This window comes from Triticum aestivum, chromosome 5A (assembly GCF_018294505.1).
Source record: "Triticum aestivum cultivar Chinese Spring chromosome 5A, IWGSC CS RefSeq v2.1, whole genome shotgun sequence".
NCBI lineage: Eukaryota > Viridiplantae > Streptophyta > Magnoliopsida > Poales > Poaceae > Triticum > Triticum aestivum.
This window is the reverse complement of record NC_057806.1, coordinates 635,848,061-635,871,339: the sequence shown is the minus strand read 5'-3', so window position 1 is coordinate 635,871,339 and position 23,279 is coordinate 635,848,061. Positions and strand designations below refer to the sequence as shown.

The 23,279-nt window shown below is 41.1% G+C and overlaps 1 protein-coding gene across 1 annotated transcript; it reads right to left on the bottom strand.

The window, feature by feature from the left end:
- Positions 1 to 15,927: 15,927 nt before the first annotated feature.
- LOC100125701 (non-specific lipid transfer protein GPI-anchored 14) lies at positions 15,928 to 18,140 on the bottom strand. The gene is made up of 3 exons (XM_044527587.1): positions 17,647 to 18,140; positions 17,449 to 17,556; positions 15,928 to 16,432 (listed from the first exon to the last, which is right to left on the bottom strand). The coding sequence occupies exons 1-3, from the start codon at positions 17,981 to 17,983 to the stop codon at positions 16,320 to 16,322; spliced, it is 558 nt and encodes a 185-aa protein (XP_044383522.1). The 5' UTR covers positions 17,984 to 18,140; the 3' UTR covers positions 15,928 to 16,319.
- Between the last annotated feature and the right edge of the window lie 5,139 nt (positions 18,141 to 23,279).

Below are 23,279 nucleotides of genomic sequence, written 5' to 3'. Positions count from 1 at the left end.
ACCATACTCTCATACTCCCAGCTATGTAGTATACCAAAAAATGCTGCCATACACATATGAAAAGCATAGAGAGGAGGTAAAATTATTAATCCTATCTATTAAGGAGCGGCATGGTGCCGGAAGGGGCTATGGGCCAAAATTTTGGGCTTTGTTTGCCCACCGTTAACGGGCCAACAGGGATTAATCGGCATGACAACTGATTAATCGATCTAACTGGCCAATTAATCGGCCTGACAAGTTAACACGACGAATAGGTGTTATTCGATTCGGCCATGCTTTGAGTAGCGATTAACTGGCCCATTAACTGATTAATCGGGTGAATTCTTGAACAGTGCCCAAAAGTATAGGGAGTGTGTGATGATGATCATATAAATCTTGGAACCACTTCCAACACACATCGTCACTTCACCCTTAACTAGTCTCTGTTTATTCTGCAACTCCCGTTTCGAGTTACTAATCTTAGCAACTGAACTAGTATCAAATACTGAGGGGTTGCTATAAACACTAGTAAAGTATACATCAATAACATGTATATCAAATATACTTATGTTCACTTTGCCATCCTTCTTATCCGCCAATCACTTGGGGTAGTTCCGCTTCCAGTGACCAGTCCCTTTGCAGTAGAATCACTTAGTCTCAGGCTTAGGACCAGACTTGGGCTTCTTCACTTGAGCAGCAACTTGCTTGCTGTTCTTCTTGAAGTTCCCCTTTTTTTCCTTTGCCCTTTTTCTTGAAACTAGTGGTCTTGTCTATCATCAACACTTGATGTTTTTCTCGATTTCTACCTTCGTCAATTTCATCATTACAAAGAGCTTGGGAATCGTTTCCGTTATCCCTTGCATATCATAGTTCATCACGAAGTTCTACTAACTTGGTGATGGTGACTAGAGAATTCTGTCAATCACTATTTTATCCGGAAGATTAACTCCCACTTGATTCAAGCGATTGTAGTACCCAGACAATCTGACCACATGCTCACTAGTTGAGCGATTCTCCTCCATCTTTTAGCTATAGAACTTGTTGGAGACTTCATATCTCTCAACTCGGGTATTTGCTTGAAATATTAACTTCAACTCCTGGAACATCTCATATGGTCCATGATGTTCAAAACGTCTTTGAAGTCCCGATTCTAAGCCGTTAAGCAAGGTGCACTAAACTATCAAGTAGTCATCATATTGAGCTAGCCAAACGTTCATAATGTCTGCATCTGCTCCTGCAATAGGTCCGTCACCTAGCGGTGCATCAAGGACATAATTCTTCTGTGCAGCAATGAGGATAAACCTCAGATCACAGATCCAATCCGCATCATTGCTACTAACATCTTTCAACACAATTTTCTCTAGGAACATATCAAAATAAACATATGAAAGCAACAACGCGAGCTCTTGATCTACAACATAGATATGCTAATACTACCAGGACTAAGTTCATGATAAATTAAAGTTCAATTAATCATATTAATTAAGAACTCCCACTTAGATAGACATCCCTCTAATCCTGTAAGTGATCGCGTGATCCAAATCAACTAAACCATGTCCGATCATCACGTGAGATGGAGTAGTTTCATTGGTGAACATCACTATGTTGATCATATCTACTATATGATTCACGCTCGACCTTTCGGTCTCCTTGTTCCGAGGCCATATCTGTATATGCTTGGCTCGTCAAGTATAACCTGAGTATTCTGCGTGTGCAACTGTTTTACACCCGTTGTATTTGAACGTAGAGCCTATCACACCCGATCATCACGTGGTGTCTCAGCACGAAGAACTTTCGCAACGGTGCATACTCAGGGAGAACACTTCTTGATAATTAGTGAGAGATCATCTTAAAATGCTACCGTCAATCAAAGCAAGATAAGATGCATAAAAGATAAACATCACATGCAATCAATATAAGTGATATGATATGGCCATCATCATCTTGTGCTTGTGATCTTCATCTTCAAAGCACCGTCATGATCACCATTGTCACCGACGCGACACCTTGATCACCATTGTAGCATCGTTGTTGTCTCGCCAATCTTATGCTTCCACGACTATCGCTACCGCTTAGTGATAAAGTAAAGCATTACAGCGCAATTGCATTGCATACAATAAAACGACAACCATATGGCTCCTGCCAGTTGCCGATAACTCGGTTACAAAACATGATCATCTCATACAATAAAATTTAGCATCATGTCTTGACCATATCACATCACAACATGCCCTGCAAAAACAAGTTAGACGTCCTCTACTTTGTTGTACAAGTTTTACATGGTTGCTACGGGCTTAAGAAATAACCAATCTTACCTACACATCAAAACCACAACGATAGTTTGTCAAGTTGGTGTTGTTTTAACCTTCGCAAGGACCGGGCGTAGCCACACTCGGTTCAACTAAAGTTAGAGAAACTGACACCTGCCAGCCACCTATGTGCAAAGCACGTCGGTATAACCAGTCTCGCGTAAGCGTACACGTAATGTCGGTCCGGGCCGCTTCATCCAACAATATCGCCGAACCAAAGTATGACATGCTGGTAAGCAGTATGACTTATATCGCCCACAACTCACTTGTGTTCTACTCGTGCATATAACATCAACACATAAAACCAGGCTCTGATCCCACTGTTGGGGAACGTAGTAATTTCAAAAATTTCCTACGCACACGCAAGATCATGATGATGCATAGCAACGAGAGGGGAGAGTGTTGTCTACGTACCCTCGTAGACCGACAGCGGAAGCATTATGACAACGCGGTTGATGTAGTCGTACGTCTTCACGGCCCGACCGATCAAGCACCGAAACTACGGCACTAGGTTCACTAGTGGCACCGCACACGGCTAAGAAAACGATCACGAGGATCAACTTGTGTGTCTATGGGGTGCCCACTGCCCCCGTATATAAAGGAGTGGAGGAGGGGAGGGCCGGCCCTCTCTATGGCGCGCCCTAGGGGAGTCCTACTCCCACCGGGAGTAGGATTCCCCCTTTCCTAGTCCAACTAGGAGTCCTTCCATGTAGTAGGAGTAGGAGACAAGGAAGGGGAAGAGGGAAGAGAAGGAAGGAGGGGCGCCGCCCCTCCCCCTAGTCCAATTCGGACTAGTCAATGGGGGGGCGCGCGGCCTGCCTCTCCCTCTCCCTTAAAGCCCAATAAGGCCCATATACTTCTTCCCATGTATTCCCGTAACTCCCCGGTACTCCGAAAAAATACCCGAACCACTCGGAACCTTTCCGATGTCCGAATATAGTCGTCCAATATATCGATCTTTATGTCTCGACCATTTCGAGACTCCTCATCATGTCCCCGATCTCATCCGGGACTCCGAACTCCTTCGGTACATCAAAACTCATAAACTCATAATATAACTGTCATCGAAACCTTAAGCGTGCGGACCCTACGGGTTCGAAAACAATGTAGACATGACCGAGACACGTCTCCGGTCAATAACCAATTGCGGAACCTGGATGCTCATATTGGCTCCTACATATTCTATGAAGATCTTTATCGGTCAGACCGCATAACAACATACGTTGTTCCCTTTGTCATCGGTATGTTACTTGCCCGAGATTCGATCGTCGGTATCTCAATACCTAGTTCAATCTCGTTACCGGCAAGTCTCTTTACTCGTTTCGTAATACATCATCTCGCAACTAACTCATTAGATGCAATGCTTGCAAGGCTTATGTGATGTGCATTACCGAGAGGGCCCAGAGATACCTCTCCGACAATCGGAGTGACAAATCCTAATCTCGAAATACGCCAACCCAACATGTACCTTTGGAGACACCTGTAGAGCTCCTTTATAATCACCCAGTTACGTTGTGACGTTTGGTAGCACACAAAGTGTTCCTCCGGTAAACGGGAGTTGCATAATCTCATAGTCATAGGAACATGTATAAGTCATGAAGAAAGCAATAGCAACATACTAAATGATCGAGTGCTAAGCTAACGGAATGGGTCAAGTCAATCACATCATTCTCCTAATGATGTGATCCCGTTAATCAAACAACAACTCTTTGTCTATGGTTAGGAAACATAACCATCTTTGATTAACGAGCTAGTCAAGTAGAGGCATACTAGTGACACTCTGTTTGTCTATGTATTCACACATGTATTATGTTTCCGGTTAATACAATTCTAGCATGAATAATAAACATTTATCATGAAATAAGGAAATAAATAATAACTTTATTATTGCCTCTAGGGCATATTTCCTTCAACTGAAGCATCACAAGGTACCAATTCACACTTCTGTATGTGAGGCTACCCAGTTTAAATGCATGGGTATCCTATGAAATGCAACGTAAAACATTTTGTATATGTGCATACGAAATGGAGTGTTGAAAATATTTGTATGTGATGTTCTGTTGTGTTTTGTATTGTTGTGAAGTTGGGGTTGCACTGCTAGTAGTAGTCCTACCGTACTACTAGACTGCTAGCAGTACAGCCCATAGCTTGCAGCCAGATTTATGCATCACTGACCGACTGATGACCCACAAGTATAGGGGTCAATCTTAGCCCTTTCGATAAGTAAGAGTTCTGAAACCAACAAGGAACAAAAGGAATTGACAAGCGGTCGATACATCTTTGATATATCTATATTTTTTTATTGTTTCATGCTATTATATTATCAATCTTACATACTTTAGCCATCATTTTGCATCATATTATATTATTTTTCTAGACTAACATATTAATCCATTGCCCAATGCTACTTGTTGTTTTCTACTTGTTTTTGGTTTTACAGAAAATCGATACCTACAAAGGTCCAAATACGATGAAATTTTGATGATAATAAACCCTAGAAGCTTCAGGAGGAGACTAGAAGATGGACCAGGTGCCCACAAGCCCAAGGGACACTACCTGGGGGTAGGTCATACCCTGCAGGCTTGTGGGGCCTCAGCTGCTCTGTTTGCCCTAATTCCTAGCCTATAAATTCACATATATTCTAAAACCCTCAGAGTGAGACCAGCAACATTTTTATCACTACCGCAAGCCTCTATTCTAAAGTGATCTCATCTAGAGCCTTGTTCTGGAGCTCTGCCGGAGGGGAAGCCGTTAGGGTGGCCATCTTCAACAACCTTGCTACCCCCATGATGATGTTTGAGTAGTTCCTTCAGGTCCTACAGGACTATAGTAGTAGTTAAATGGCTTTCTCTCTCTTTTTTGGATCTTCCATATCTTGTTCTCGATTGAAATCAATTTGATGTAGTTCATGTGGTGTGTTTGTTAGGATCCAATGAATTGAGGATTTATGATCACATTTTTCATTGATTTATACTAAATCCCTGGAAGTTTCTTTGCTGCATAATTAAATAGCTTTGTATTTCTCTACGGTCTATCCGTCTACTTTGGCCAAGTATGATTGATTTATCTTTAGTGGGAGAGGTGCTTTGTAGTGGGATCAATGTGGCAGTAATTTCTGTATACCAGTGACAAAAAGGGATAAGACATGACTTTGTATTATTTCCACTAAGGATAAAATGATGGGGCTCAATATTATTAATAGATTTGATCTTGTCTACATTATGTCATCTTGCTTATTGCATTACTCTATTTCTTGTAAAATTAATACTTTGAGATGCATGATAGATAGCGTTCTTGGAATGGAGAAATAGTAGTAGACATCAGTAAGATGAATGGTCTACTTATCATGGACGTAATGCATATAGGACATTATGCCATCAATGATCATAGTTATAATTTGCGCTATTCAGTAAATTGCCCAACAGTAGTTTATCTACCATGCCACTACCTGCTTTTGAGAGAGATGCCACTAGTGAACCTATGGCTTCCAAGTCCATTCTCCATTAATACAAAGCCCTTCCAATTTACTCTTTTATTTTCCTTCTCCTTTTTGTTGTTCACCATTATCACTGTAAATTTGCTTTTAATCCTGTAACTGGCAAGACAAGGGGACTGACAACTGCTACCTCTTGAGCACTGCGTTGGTTTTCCCTTGAAGAGGAAAGGTGATGCAGTAAAGCAACATAAGTATTTCCCTCAGTTTTTGAGAACCAAGGTATCAACCCAGTAGGAGACCATGCGCGAGTCACCTCGTACCTACACAAACAAATAAGAACCTCGCAACCAACATGATAAAGGGGTTGTCAATCCCTTCACGACCACTTGCAAGAGTGAGATCTGATAGAGATGATAATAATAAGATAAATATTTTTGGTATTTTTATGATATAGATTGAAAGTAAAGATTGCAAAATAAAATAGATTGGAAACTTGTATGATGGAGAATAGACCCAGGGGCCATAGGTTTCACTAGTGGCTTCTTTCAAGATAGCATAAGTATTACGGTGGGTGAACAAATTATTGTCGAGCAATTGATAGAAAAGTGAATAATTATGAGAATATCTAGGTATGATCATGTATATAGGCATCACGTCCGTGACAAGTAGACCGACTCCTGCCTGCACCTACTACTATTACTCCACACATCGACTGCTATCCAGCATGCATCTAGAGTATTAAGTTCATAAGAACAGAGTAACGCCTTAAGCAAGATGACATGATGTAGAGGGATAAACTCATGCAATATGATATAAACCCCATATTTTTATCCTCGATGGCAACAATACAATACGTGTCGTTTCCCTTTCTGTCACTGGGATCGAGCACCGCAAGATTGAACCCAAATCTAAGCACTTCTCCCATTGCAAGAAAGATCAATCTAGTAAGCCAAACCAAACTGGTAATTCGAAGAGACTTGCAAAGATAAACCAATCATACATAAAAGAATTCAGAGAAGATTCAAATGTTGTTCATAGATAATCTGGATCATAAACCCACAATTCATCGGATCTCGACAAACACACTGCAAAAAGAGTTACATCGAATAGATCTCCAAGAAGATCGAGGAGAACTTTGTATTGAGATCCAAAGAGAGAGAGAGAAGAAGCCATCTAGCTACTAGCTATGGACCCGAAGGTCTGAGGTAAACTACTCACACATCACCGGAGAGGCCATGGAGTTGATGTAGAGGCCCTCCGTGATAGTTTCCCCCTCCGACGGAGCTCCGGAAAAGGCCCCAAGATGGGATCTCTTGGGTACAGAAGGTTGCGGCGGTGGAAATAGGGCTTCATGGTGCTCCTGGATGTTTTCGGGGTATGTAGGTATATATATAGGAGGAAGAAGTAGGTCGGTGGAGCAACGAGGGGCCCACGAGGGTGGAGCGCGCGCCCAGGGGGGTAGGCGCGCCACCTGCCTCATGGCCTCCTCGATTGTTTCTTGACGTCCACTCCAAGTCCACTGGATCACGTTTGTTGAGAAAATCATGTTCCCAAAGGTTTCATTCCGTTTGGACTCCGTTTGATATTCTTTTTCTGTGAAACATTGAAATAGGCAAAAAAATAGCAATTTGGGCTGGGCCTCCGGTTAATAGGTTAGTCCCAAAAATAATATAAAAGTGCATAAATAAGCCCAATAAACATCCAAAACAGATTATATAATAGCATGGAGCAATCAAAAATTATAGATACGTTGGAGACGTATCAAGCATCCCCAAGCTTAATTCCTGCTTGTCCTCGAGTAGGTAAATGATAAAAACAGAATTTTTGATGTGGAATGCTTCCTAACATATTTCTCAATGTAATTTTCTGTATTGTGGCATGAATGTTCAGATCCGAAAGATTCAAGATAAAAATTTAATATTGACATAAAAATAATAATACTTCAAGCATACTAACTAAGCAATCATGTCTTCTCAAAATAACATGGCCAAAGAAAGTTCATCCCTACAAAATCATATAGTTTGGCCATGCTCCATTTTCGTCACACAAGAATGCTCTCATCATGCACAACCCTGATGACAAGCCAAGGAGTTGTTTCATACTTTAGTAATCTCAAACTTTTTTCAACTTTCACGCAATACATGAGCGTGAGCCATGGATATAGCACTATGGGTGGAATAGAATATAATGAAGGGGGTTATGTGGAGAAGACAGAAAAGGAGAAAGTCTCACATCGACGCGGCTAATCAATGGGCTGGGGAGATGCCCATCAATTGATGTCAATGCAAGGAGTAGGGATTGACATGCAACGGATGCACTAGAGTTATAAATGTATGAAAGCTCAACAAAAGAAACTAAGTGGGTGTGCATCCAACTTGCTTGCTCACGAAGACCTAGGGCACTTGAGGAGGCCCATTGTTGCAATATACAAGCCAAGTTCTATAATGAAAAAATCCCACTAGTATATGGAAGTGACAAAACAAGAGACTCTCTATCATAAAGATCATGGTGCTACTTTGAAGCACAAGTGTGGAAAAAAGGATAGTAGCATTGCCCCTTTTTATTTTTATTTTTATTCTGGGCCTTCCTTTTTTTGGCCTTTCTCTTCTTTTTTTCCTTTTTTATGGGACAATGCTCTATTAATGATGATCATCACACTTCTATTTATTTACAACTCGATACTAGAACAAGATATGACTCTATATGAATGCCTTCGGCGGTATACCGGGATGTGCAATAACTCATGAGTGACATGTATGAAGGAATTATGAACGGTGGCTTTGCCACAAATACGATGTTAACTACATGATCATGCAAGGCAATATGACAATGATGATGTGTGTCATAATAAACGGAACGGTGGAAAGTTGCATGGCAATATATCTCGGAATGGCTATGGAAATGCCATAATAGGTAGGTATGGTGGCTGTTTTGAGGAAGATATAAGGAGGTTTATGTATGATAGAGCGTATCGTATCACGGGGTTTGGATGCACCGGCGAAGTTTGCACCGACTCCCAAGGTGAGAAAGGGCAATGCACAGTACCTAAGAGGCTAGCAATGATGGAAGGGTGATAGTGCGTATAATCCATGGACTCAATATTAGTCATAAAGAACTCACATACTTATTGCAAAAATCTACAAGTCATCAAAAACCAAGTACTACGCGCATGCTCCTAGGGGGATAGATTTGTAGGAAAAGACCATCGCTCGTCCTCGACCGCCACTCATAAGGAAGACAATCAAATAACACCTCATGTTTCAAATTTGTTACACAACGTTCACCATACATGCATGCTACGGGACTTGCAAACTTCAACACAAGTATTTCTCAAATTCACAACTACTCAACTAGCACAACTTTAATATCACTATCTCCATATCTCAAAACAATCATCAAGTATCAAACTTCTTTTAGTATTCAATGCACTTATATGAAAGTTTTTATTATTCCTAAAAGAAAATTTCCATGTTGTTCTAAAGGACTCTCAAAATAATATAAGTGAAGCATGAGAGATCAATTATTTCTATAAAATGAAACCACCACCGTGCTCTAAAAGATATAAGTGAAGCATTAGAGCAAAAACTATATAGCTCAAAAGATATAAGTGAAGCACATAGAGTATTCTAACAAATTCCAATTCATGTGTGTCTCTCCCAAAAGGTGTGTACAGCAAGGATGATTGTGGTAAACTAAAAGGCAAAGACTCAAATCATACAAGACGCTCCAAGCAAAACACATATCATGTGGTGAATAAAAATATAGATCCAAGTAAAGTTACCGATAAACGAAGACAAAAGAGGGGATACCTTCCGGGGCATCCCCAAGCTTAGGCTTTTTGGTGTCCTTGTATTTACCTTGGGGTGCCTTGGGCATCCCCAAGCTTAGGCTCTTTCCACTCCTTGTTCCATAATCCGTCAAATCTTTACCCCAAACTTGAAAACTTCACAACACAAAACTCAAATAGAAAATCTTGTGAGCTCCGTTAGCGAAAGAAAACAAAACACCACTTCAAGGTACTATATTGAACTCATTCGTTATATATATTGGTGTTAAACCTACTGTATTCCAACTTCCCTATGGTTTATAAACTCTATTACTAGCCATAGATTCATCAAAATAAGCAAACAACACACGAAAAACAGAATCTGTCAAAAACAGAACAGTCTGTACTAATCTGTAACTAACGCAAACTTATAGAACCCCAAAAATTCTAAAATAAATTTCTGGACGTGAGGAATTTATCTATTAATAATCTTCAAAAAGAATTAACTAAATATCACTCTCTAATAAAAAATGACAGCAATTCTCGTGAGCGCTAAAGTTTCTGTTTTTTACAGCAAGATCGCATAGACTTTCCCTAAGTCTTCCGAACGGTTCTACTTGGCACAAACACTAATTAAACACAAAAACACAACCAAAACAGAGGCTAGATAAATTATTTATTACTAAACAGGAATAAAAATAAAATTGGGTTGCCTCCCAACAAGCGCTATCGTTTAACGCCCCTAGGCATAAAAGCGAGGATAGATCTAGGTATTGCCATCTTTGGTAGGCAATTCTTCAATAAGACACCTATAAATCCTAGGAGTTTCTTTATTTTTATTGATTATCAAACTCCTAGGCACGAAATTAAGAAAATCATTTGTAGCAAAAGGTTCCTTAAGGATAGTGACAAAGTTGGGGTGAACACTTACGGATTTGAGGTCCGCATTTCCCTTACTAGTACTTTCACGCTTATTTTTAGGAACATACATCAATTTGGCAATCTTAGCATTAGAAGGAGTGTTTTTCACGGAAGAAAAGGCAGACCCTAGGTTGGTAATAATATCCTTAATTTTATCAATTCTAGTGGAATCTTGATCTATCTTTTCATTAACCAAAGGTCCCTTTTCTTTAAAAAAATTAAGAGCAACTCCTACCTTAGATCCGTATTGGGTAATTTGGTTATGGATATTTTTATCCAAATTTTCAATTAACTCTATGGTGGCAACTTTATTTTCAATAATTTCAAGCCGTTTCATCACATGTTCCAAAGTTAAAATAGTTCCATTAACCAAAAGAGGTGGTGGGCCAAACAAATCTATCATAGCATTATAAGAATCAAAAGTATGGCTACCCAAGAAATTTCCTCTGGTAATGGTTTCAAGAATATATCTATTCCAAGGAGTGATGCCTACATAAAAATTGCGAAGAAGAATGGAAGTAGATTGCTTCCTAGTAGATTTATTTTGTGCATTGCAAATTCTGAACCAAGCATCTTTTAGATTTTCTCCCTCCCTTTGTTCAAAATTAAGGACCTCATTCTCGGGAGATAAAGGAGTATATAAAGGACTAGCCATAACGACGAAGCAAGCGATCTAACACACAAGCAAACAAGCAAAGATAAAGCGAACGGAAAAGAGAGGGCGAATAAAATGGCAAGGGTGAAGTGGGGGAGAGGAAAACGAGAGGCAAATGGCAAATAATGTAATGCGGGGGATAAGAGTTGTGATGGTTACTTGGTATGTCTTGACTTGGCGTAGATCTCCCCGGTAACGGCGCCAGAAATCCTTATTGCTACCTCTTGAGCACTGCGTTGGTTTTCCCTTGAAGAGGAAAGGGTGATGCAGTAAAGCAGCGTAAGTATATCCCTCAGTTTTTGAAAACCAAGGTATCAATCCAGTAGGAGACCATGCGCGAGTCACCTCGTACCTACACAAACAAATAAGAACCTCGCAACCAACGCAATAAAGGGGTTGTCAATCCATTCACGGGCACTTGCAAGAGTGAGATCTGATAGAGATGATAATAATAAGATAAATATTTTTGGTATTTTTATGATATAGGTTGAAAGTAAAGATTGCAAAATAAAATAGATTGGAAACTTGTATGATGGAGAATAGACCCGGGGGCCATAGATTTCACTAGTGGCTTCTCTCAAGATAGCATAAGTATTACGGTGGGTGAACAAATTACTATCGAGCAATTGATAGAAAAACGAATAATTATGAGAATATCTAGCTATGATCATGTATATAGGCATCACGTCCGTGACAGGTAGACCAACTCCTGCCTGCATCTACTACTATTACTCCACACATCGACCGCTATCTAGCATGCATCTAGAGTATTAAGTTCATAAGAACAGAGTAACGCCTTAAGCAAGATGAGATGATGTAGAGGGATAAACTCATGTAATATGATATAAACCCCATATTTTTATCCTCGATGGCAACAATACAATACGTGCCTTGCTGCCCCTAATGTCACCGGGAAAGGACACCGCAAGATTGAACCCAAAGCTAAGCACTTATCCCATTGCAAGAAAGATCAATCTAGTAGGCCAAACCAAACTGATAATTCGAAGAGACTTGCAAAGATAAACCAACCATACATAAAAGAATTCAGAGAAGATTCAAATATTGCTCATAGATAATCTGGATCATAAACCCACAATTCATCGGATCTCGACAAACACACCGCAAAAAGGGTTACACCGAATAGATTTCCAAGAAGATCGAGGAGAACTTTGTATTGAGATCCAAAGAGAGAAAATAAGCCATCTAGCTACTAGCTATGGACCCGAAGGTCTGAGGTAAACTACTCACACATCACCGGAGAGGCCATGGAGTTGATGTAGAGGCCCTCCGTGATCGTTGCCCCCTCCGGCGGAGCTCCGAAAAAGGCCCCAAGATGGGATCTCTTGGGTACAGAAGGTTGCGGCGGTGGAAATAGGGTTTCGTGGTGCTCCTTGATGTTTTCGGGGTACGTAGGTATATATAGGAGGAGGAAGTAGGTCGGTGGAGCAACGAGGGGCCCACGAGGGTGGAGGGCGCGCCTAGGGGGGTAGGCGTGCCCCCCTGCCTCGCGGCCTCCTCGATTGTTTCTTGACGTCCACTCCAAGTCCCCTGGATCACGTTTGTTGAGAAATCACGTTCCCGAAGGTTTAATTCCGTTTAGACTCTGTTTGATATTCTTTTTCTGCGAAACACTGAAATAGACAAAAAAAACAGCAATTTGGGCTAGGCCTCCGGTTAATAGGTTAGTCCCAAAAATAATATAAAAGTGCATAAATAAGACCAATAAACATCCAAAACAGATTATATAATAGCATGGAGCAATCAAAAATTATAGATACGTTGGAGACGTATCAACAACCCACTTGCCAAGCTGGGTGCAATAATTTGTTTGTCTTTGTGTGCAGCTGTTGTTTACATTGTTAGCTTCGTGAATCCTACTGGTTCAATAAACATTGATTCTTAACTGAGAGAAATACTTTATGTTGTTGTGCTGCGTCACCTTTCCTCTTCGAAGAATCCAACAACTCCTACGTGAGTAGCATAAGAATTTTTAACGTCGTTGCCGGAGAGTCAACAACTGCCAAATCAGGTGCCTGCACACAAAATTCTTATTTGTTTGTTTTATTTCTTGCCTAGTTATATATGTTATCCTTCTCCACTAGCTGGACTTTTGAAATATCCTAATTATGGTAAACCAATTGCTAGTCATGAAAATTTTATTTCTATAAACTCTCTGAAAGAAAAGATGGAGGGAATAATTCTCAAAATAGTGTTGCATGATAGAAAAAAGAAGGGACATTTACATTTATGCCTCTAATTTGCACACACTCTCATATTTACTCCTAACTTTTTGATGTGCTCAAATTTTCCCCTAAAAAGCATTTTAGGTCATGAGGATGCCCATCCAGCTGGTCAAAGTTGTTTGACCGAAACTTTGAAAATTCATAACAAATTCATATAAACTCGGACGAATGCAAATAAGATATGAAAATGTTCATAAATATCACCTGTACACGCATGTCATTTACGTTCATCACCTACACATACATTTATTTGAATTCTCCTAAATAGTCTTTAATGTTATGAACCCTAAAAAGCTTTAAAGAGTGCTTTTGGCATGAACGTAAATGACATGTGCATATAGGCGTTGTTTTTTATGAACATTTTGATATCTTATTTTGGATTATTCTGAGTTTATATAAATTTGTTATGAATTTACAAAGTTTTGGTCAACCAACTTTGACCAGATGGAAGGGCACTCTTGCGACCTAAAATGCTTTTTAGGGGAAATTTGAGCACATCAAAAATTTAGAGGTAAATTTGAGAAGTGGGCTCGAGTTAGGGGCACAATTGTGAATGTCCCAAAAAAGCATGAGGACAAAAGTATGGTATCGACTATATGTAAGTCGCCCGAATTCTAATTCCATGTGAGTTGAATTTGTGACAAACGAGTGGAGCAGAACTAAAATCTACTTGCACCAAAATTTGTCTTATTAGATACTTTTACACATACACTGAGCCCTTTGCAACCACAAAACAAAAGCCCACCAAATGCCTACATTGCTTGGTCTAGAACGTATCAAAAACTGACCTCGTAAGACTCACGTAAAAAAATAAAGAAAAAAATTTAAGCTTTGTAAAGAAGAATTAATTACTGAAATTTGTATTTCTCAGCATGAAGAAAGAAAATAAAACAAATAATGACAAATTTCCACACAGTTTACACATAAATTGTGTTTTTGTATAATATTAAATAATAAGCATATAATATTGGATTTTTTGCAAAAAACAATTCTCTAAGAAGGAATGAATTAGTGATCCTTTAAAATGAGAGAAAATGAAATAAAACCAAAATAACAAAGTTTTCCAAGGGAAAATGAATTAGTGTCATTGGCATCACCTTTAAGCAAAAAGAAAATGGACAAAAAACACTTGCACCAACTTTGCAGTGAAATTGCACTTTTTCCAATATGCAAAGTATAATCATATAATAGTGCAATTTTCACACTAGTATAACTTACACATAATTTTTAAGTACTTCCATGTATACTTCGAGACACAAATATAAAAATATTATTTTCCAAAGAAACAATGAATTAATGGCATTGATATATGCTTTAAAAAGACAAAATAAAATCAAAAATATATAAAAAATAAAGAAATAATTTGCACATAATTTGCACACAATTTAATTTTAAATTGTATATGCAAGAATAAACATATAATAGTGTACTTTTCGCCTAAAAGTTTAGTAAGGAAATAAAAGAATTAGTGGCATTAGTATTAGCCTTAAAGAAGGAAGGAAAACCAATAAAAGTAATTTAATATAAATAATCTAAGAAATAATTAATTAGTGGGATTGGTATTTACCCTTTTCGAAGATATATATAAAAAATTGAACGCAACTTCGCCCTGAAATTTCACTCTTTGTAATATGCAAAGAATAAGTGTACAATAGTGCAATTATCGTGCTCTAGTATATTTTACACACATATTTTATATAGTACTAACGTGTATACATTTACACTCATCAAACATCCCAAAAATATCAATAAAGAAAATGAAAAAATAACTAACAACAAAAGAATATACAGAAGAAATAATGCATAAAAATAGGCTATGGGTAACAGGCTTCAAGCCCAACAAGAAGATCAGCGGCAAGTGAAAAATTAAGCCCAAAATTTTACTAAAGAACACAAGGGGAAAGAGGATGCGAATCAACCTGTGGTTGAGTTGGTTAGGTGGACAGTGATATCAACAACCAATGAGGGTTCAAATCTTGGTGCTCGCATTATTCCTGGATTTATTTCAGGATTTCAGGCAATACGCTTTCAGTGGGAGGAGACGTTCCCGTCGACGACGAGGCACCTACGGTGACTTCGTAAATCTCAAGATAATATGCCGGCTCAGTCTCTCGAAGGTGCTCATAGGGGTAGGGTGTGCGTGTGTGCGTTCATAGAAATGAGTGTATGCACGTGTATAGCTTGTGTCTGTACTGATGCTCACAAAAACAAGGGGAAAGAGGACAATACAAATCTTGCTAAATGAATCAACGGTCACAAAATTGACTTACACAAATTTAAAAAACGTGCAACTTACATACAACTACAGTGGAAAGTGTCCTCTAAACACGACGGGTAGGCAAATATGATTAGGTGTCGTCTAGTTACCTCCACCATAAGAATCTACGATCTTATTAATGTGTTAATAGTTTATTATGATGACATAATTTAGTCTTGATGGAACAATGGTTTGGACCCTACACGCACTCAATGATCATTCTCCAAACTTTGGTCATAGATCTACGACCTATTTGACTGCAGTCATTAACGGGCATTTCTTGTAATGAGAAATAAAAGAGTTGACATTCTTCCAGATTCGAGCATGTAACAGCACATCACTGTAAAATACACATATCATCTAAAAATATATGAAGTACTCATATTAATTACACACTCTTGCTCCAGAAAATGGAAGGACAAGGGAGAGAAATTTCGGTAGGACAAATGTAAGCTTCCAACACCAACTGATCCGGCGGTCAACTCACTATTCGGAAAAATAAAAGAGACCAAGAAAGGGATTAAACAGGAACCGGGGAGGCAGGCAACTCACTCACTGCAATACACTTCTACTTGTCTTAGAATTCACTCACTCACTCACTCGCTACACGGCAATCAATGGGCCCTCTGCTTGACCAAACTTAAGGCCCAGGCTGAAAATTGCGCAGCCAGGCCCAATCATACAGACACCTCTGGGTGTCCCGACTTCTGATCTCCCTCCCTGCTGACTGTCTCGCCTCACTGCAGCCTGTCATCATGCGAGAACAAGGACGGAGGCGAGCAGCGCCGAGACGACGACGGCGAAGACCACCGCCGTGTGCCTCCCTGCGCCGGCCGCTGCGTCGGCGCTCTTCCCGCCGGAGGTACCTGCAACCAGCGAATGCCAAGGGCGTACGAGAAAGTTAGTTGTACAGTTCTGAACTGACATGCTAATTAACCATGCAGAAGGAAGATTTACGTACAGTTTAGAACTGGATACTACGGTCTAGTACTGAAAAGCACCACAGATTTAGGTACAGATTCCCTTTTTCTCAAACGGAGATTTAGGTACAGTTATGGTTAGTGGTTACCCACAAAGTTCAGTTAAGACCAGGCACCGAACACCGGCCGGAGGGTACACAACTGTCAGGACACGTACGGTGTTAGGCGGGCCATGCATACCATGCAGGGCATTGACTGATCCCGCCACCACTAACCTCCGGCTAGAAATGAATGCGCACTGTTGCCAGTATCTTTCTCAGCATAACTGCAGAGTTGCGTGGGCGCTCGCGGTCACATTCGTACACGTCGCGCTCGCGCAAGGAGGCTGCTGCTCATGCCCATGCCATGTGTGGTGCGTATAGTGTGTGCCGTGTAGTGCGCACGTTCTTCCGGCGTGTATAATTAAAACGGTTTGCATGAAAATGTTCACTTCAGTCTGTCCATTTTGGCACGAGGAAGCACAGTCCTGAGTCAGAGATGGCCGCGTGTCGCCCGCGGAGCCGATCGAGGCAGAGATTGACACGTTTGGGTACGGCTGCAGGGTTAGAAGGATGGTCTAAGCGGCAGCTCGATCGGCGAAGGAGGCGACACGGCGGAGAGGGAGGGGCGGCGGCGGCGGCAGCGTGGCAGATGGTTATTAGGCCAGCGTCGGAGGCGTGGGTAGATGTCGACGACAGCGGTGGCGAGATGAAGACAAGGGGGGAAGAATAGAATATGGCCGTTTCACAAGGGAGAGGAAGATTAGGCGCTCCTTAAAAAGTAACAGAGATGATTTTGCTCACCGTAAAAAAAAAAGATGATTTTGCTAGTATTTGATCCCAAGAAATGATGATTTGCTAGTATTCGATCCGAGAATATACTCATGTGCTAGTTAAGTGGCTGGAGGAGTATGTATAATATACCGGTGACGGCGGCGCTGCCGCCGGCGGTGGCGTTCTTGCCCTCGTGCTCGATCCCGTACTGCTTGAAGATCTCGGCCTCCTTGGAGTCCGGCGACATGTTGAGGATCTCTGCACCCAAAAGCAACTTGTTTAGTGTGCACGGCGGCGGCGCAGCAGCACCGGCCGATCGATGGGACATGCCACATGAGTAGTACGTACTGGGGCAGTCGGAGAAGGTGGCCGGGATGTTGCAGGCGGAGGGGAGGTTCATGGCGCGGGTGACGTTGAACTTGATCCCGAGGGTGGGCTCGTCGCGGTCCTTGACCAGCACGCACAGGCACTTCTTGCTGACGCCCAGCACCTGCCGGAACCCGGAGCAGCAGTCCGGCGTGGGCGAGCGCGCCGTCGCCGCCAGCTGCACGTACGTCAGGCACGTCGCCAGCCCCATGAGCTTGTCCGCGCACTCCGCCCGGTCCGCCGCGAAGTCCGCGCCCGCGAGCCCGACCAGCAGGGCCATCAACGCCGCCACCACCGCGCCACTACGCCGAGCCGCCATGGCTACCTGCTAACTAGCTAGCTTGCTGGTCGACCGATCGCGACCGCACTGCCACAGTTGGCTGGTGAATTTTGTGTGTTCCTCTTGAGTGCGTGCGTGCGTGCGACGCCGACGCCTTCGACTCGAGCTAAGCGATGACTGACGTGGTGTGGTGTGGCTGGGTTCTTGGGTATATAAAGAAGAAGATACGTACGCGCATGGAGAAGTAGCGTAGTACATGTGGTGACTGGTGAGGCGGTGAAATGTGTGTTGGATCATCATCAGTGGATCGATCGGACAAGTGAGAGTGGTGTGTGGTACTGCGAGGCTGTGGCGATGTGATTAGCAGAGCTAGCTAGGGTGATTGATTGGAGTAATGGAGTTAGTTGGGGAGGTGGCTTGGCTGGCGAGATTGCGTGCGTGAGCGTTTTCGCTTGCTAGCTCGTGGTCGTGGCCTCGTGGGGCACGTACCGTGGAACTGTGCTGTACATGCATGGGTGGTGGGCCGGTGCGTATCGATCTGCTTAACATGATACGTATGTGCGTCTGTATACTTACTATACTATAAACATCTCTGGCTTGTTTTTTTCATGATATACGTGTCTTATTTATATCGTAAAAATCAAAGTACAAATCACGTAAGATCGACATGACAAAAACCGAAAAGACAACAAAAAGTTTCTGAGCCTGACACCAAAGTCCATCTTCTCTGGACGTTGGCTAGTACACATCTGGTTAAAACATGCAAGAATATGCATGATGTACGTATGTGTGCGTATACTGAGCAGGGTGCTGCTGTGGCGCTTCATATGCACGTGGACGTGGGTAAGCATGCATGGATAACCATAGTGCACACTCCCCCGCAACAACAACAAAAGTGCACGCAAAGCATGTACAGGTACGCATATGTATGGCTAGATATTAATTAAAACAGAGTAATGTGACAATTGTACACTATTCTTCTCAGAATGCCCTGTTTCTTTTTTCTTTTTCTTTCAAACGGAGCCCCGTTCAATTAACGTTTGGATCTGGGTTTGTCTAGGACACATTTATGTTTGTGGTCTGTTTTTTTTTATCCCAGCTTTTTTTTCGTTCTTTGTTGCTACGTTATTTGTGGAAGATTAGATGTGACATACTTAGAAAACATCTAGATATGAATTAGACAAACTTTTTGGTTAAACTGTCCAAGTTAGCTACTCCCTCAGTTCCAAAATAGATGACCCAATTTAAAGTTAATACAAAATTAAGTCTATCTATTTTGAAACAGAGGGGTACTAGCTAGCGTCATGCCCGCGGTGCGTACACGCCGGAGCTGGAATTGTAAGGTTGTTGAGCCTGCAGTAATGGGACAGTACAGCATAGGCCCGGCCAGCGGTTTCTGCACGAACTTAACTGTAAGCATGCTTACAAGACAAGCGATAAGCAGATATGTTGAAGAGCCCTCCATGCAGCATGCATGACTTTTAGTAAGTACTCTCTCCGTTCTTAAATATTTGTCTTTCTAGACATTTTGAATGACTACTACATACGGATGTATGTAGACATGTTTTAGAGTGTAGATTCACTCATTTTGTTCTGTATGTAGTCACTTGTTAAAATGCCTAGAAAGACAAGTATTTAGGACCGGAGGGAGTAGAATTCAGCACCACTTTTGTATATTAACGAACTGTACTCCTCCAAAACAAAAAACAAAACAAAACGAACTGTACGTGTCTGAAGTCTGAACGTAGTGCAAGAGTACAGCACTACAGCCGGCGATTCCTGTGTGTTATTCATGCCTAACCGAAGTACTATAACCAAAGGAAAGAAGAATAGTTGGCCATACAAAATAGGACCGCCCCTTAAATTACGCTATTAGCATATGTCATAGCGCTCACACCAATCTATTTAGCAAGATAATTTTTTACACGTTATAGCATGTTATTAGCGCGCTATTTTTTTCAATGACTATAACCAACCCTTAGGGATGGCAACAGAGGGAGCGTCCAATCAACGAGCGCTCCCTCTTGATATTTTTTTATTTTTTCACATGCGTTTTTCGTTTTTAGATAGTTTTTCTAGATTTTTTTGGCTTTTCTGTTTTCTCCCCCAAAAAATTAGGTTTTGGACAAAACAATCAAAAATATGATATGCGCAAAAAACGTGTTTCTTTTTCTCTCTCACAAGAGGCACGAATTTGCTTCCGCGAGAGGCATGGATTTGCTCCCGCGAGAGGCATAGTCGTGCCTCTCGGAAAGGAAAAATATATATATTCTTTTTTATTTTCCTTCCATGAGAGGCACAATCATGACTCTTGAAAACGAAAAAAACGTGTTTTCTTTTTTTTCTTCCACGGGAGGTACAGATTTGCTTCTCGTGTAGTCACGGATTTGCTTTCGTGAGAGCCTCTTGAAAACAGGAAAAATGTGTTTTATTTTTTTTCCTCCCGCGAGAGGCACAAACACGTTTCTTTTTTATTTTCCTTCTGTGTTAGGCATGAATTTGCTTCAACGAGAGTCGCAAATTTACTTCTCATGGATGCACGAATTTGCTTCTGCGAGAGGCACTGTCGTGCCTCGAAATTCGTCAAATTCTATCAACATGGGATCTAATTTTAAAGATCTTGACGTGAGGAATCCAACGGTGAAAACAGTTTAAGATTTGTACGGACGGTTAAGGAAATAAAACGTTTTGAATAAACAGATCGACAAAAAAAACTCGCAGGTTACGATAAATGGCGTACATGCAATGCGTCACTTATCGCAGTCTCAAAAGATGGGAGTGATCTTTGTAAAGAGTACTTCCTAATTAGACATTTCTAACCACGGATGAGTTCAGATGCATAGAGTTCATTCAGATGCATACACATGTGACCTCAATGGTGTCCCCGGGATCTTGGACCATGGTGGGAATACTTAATTTTCATACGAATTTTAGGCTAAGGTGGGCCAGTGGCGGCGCCAGGGGTCTTCGCTGGACTTTCATGGAATATCAAAGAAATGCTAATCCATTGGTATAATGCTGCTACCTTGCTGTATATTTGTTGTTGTATTGACATAAAATTGCACAAATGACTACCAAGGAAGAAATTCCTGGCGTCGCCTGGTGGGCTCAACTCTCTTTTACCTTCTTTATTTATTAAACTTTTTTGTGTGATACATAGTGTTTGGGAAAATCTAAGGGTGAGTCATGGCCAACACATCCACCCCTTAGGTATTTTTTAAGATAAAGATCATCACCCCCTAGATTCATCAATGTCGTTACCCATAGTGGCGTATCCACTTTTGGGCATCTTCAAGGGAGACCCTCAAAACTTCAGTATATGTTTAATTAGACATTTTTGTTCATTTTTAAAATCCAATGCAGTCCTGCATCGGTCTGAAAAGTGGTTCGGACGTCCGTTTTCCAGCAAAATGAAGACAAACATGGAGGAATATACCAGAGTTCGTACGTCCACTTAACCAACCAAAAGCCTCCGCATGGTCCTGCTCTTTTTTCTCTCTCTTCACATGCATGGTCCCCCCCACCTATCTCTCCTCTTAAACGGACACACCACAAATAGCCCACCACATGCATGGTCCCTACCTAAATTTCTCCTTCCAACCGGATACTTTGTGATTAGAATTAGATGGCTCACTCCAGCATCATGTCTGCGGACCATGTCCGGACATAAAAACAGACAAATATTGGAGACTTTTGCGGGCCAGTGTTGGAGATGCCCTTAATGCGCCATGGTGGTCCAGTATTAGAAATGTTTATATAATTTTATTTATATTCAAAGAAATATTTTTTACTACACTATTTACAAGCTATTGGAAAATTCCAGGGCGGTACATGGACCACCCTGTCCACCCCCTACCTACGCCACTTGTCCACCCGCAAAGTATCCATGGGCCACATGTGTTGTCCATGCCTAAACCCAATGGATATCCAACTATCTACGGGCGTTGAGATCATGTGTTAGTGGCTGCTCAGTCACATGGCTTAGGTAAAAGGTTATGTGTTCATCTATGGAGCAAACAAAGCAACAACCATAATGGTGCGTACATGGCAAAAACAATTGTAACAACAAAATGTCGCATAACACAATAGGCAGTACAAGTATTCAGTTTTCCACGCATCATGAGAAATAAACACAACACAATATAGCCAATACTTAATGGTCAATACAAAATTGCAAGCTTGCGACATCAAATAAAAGGTCTCGCATAGTAACAAGTTTCTTATTGCAAATCATTAACAGATGCATGCAAGTAAGATAGTAATCTGGAATATCACTGCAGCATAGAAGATTTGTTGAGTTGAATGCTTGAGCTTGGAACAACCTTCTTAGTCTTCGGTGGTAATTGATTTGGTGGCATCCTACAATGGGGAAAACACAAATTACAATAACTTAAGCATGATTGAATATCACCATCAATCCTCTTCAAAAGATGAATGTTTAGCCAACAGTTAGTTTTTGTAGATTGATTTGGTGATATCATCTTCAATAGTTGAGTGTTCTGAGAAGCAAGTTGTCGAGCTTGGCCTTAAATGATAAGTGTGTTAGTTTGAAGTGGAGTAGGATAAATTTAGCTCAAAATCAAGTCACTTTATCTACTACTAACCAGAAAGGACCTGATAGGTCATTCAGAAATACATGGGGGAGTGAAAATATGCCTTCAAAATCTAATTTTGACTCTTGGTTATATAACACAACATCGTTGCTACCAAAGTCAATATGAAGATGTGGAATTGGGAGGGTAATACCACCTATCGCTTTTGTGCAGAAGAAATGTTTTTTTGTCCAAAAAAGGGTTAGAAGAACATGTCCTCATATGGTCCTTTGGTTGAGGAGATCAAGACGCCGCTCCCTCCATTGAGGAGACCAAGGTAAAATGGGTTAAATGTTCTTCCAATGAGGCGACGTGTGGTCTAGCGAAGGAAGGTTGTTGACATGAACTTATTAAGACGTGGTTTGCTTTACCTCTAGGTTGTATTTTTTATGTACTGGACTCGGATATTTCCGTGATCGTTGAATAAAGCGCAACAATTCCAACTAAAAAAATCATCTCTTTTTTAGATTTGTGGTGAATGGTGATACATCCTAAACGCATTTGCTTTTTCCAACACTTTTGCTTAGGTTTTGCACTCTAAAATTACTAAGGTGAACAGAAACATTCAAGGCTAACATTTTTTCAGCCTAAATGCAAATATGTATTTTTGAGTGTGTAGGTACAAAAGTCCAGGAAAATCCAACAAAGATAATTCCACGCAAGATATCAGAGGAGAAGACCACTTGCTAGATGAGGGCACCTAGGGAGTCCCAAGGGGGGCACGCACACCTGCCATGGGGCTG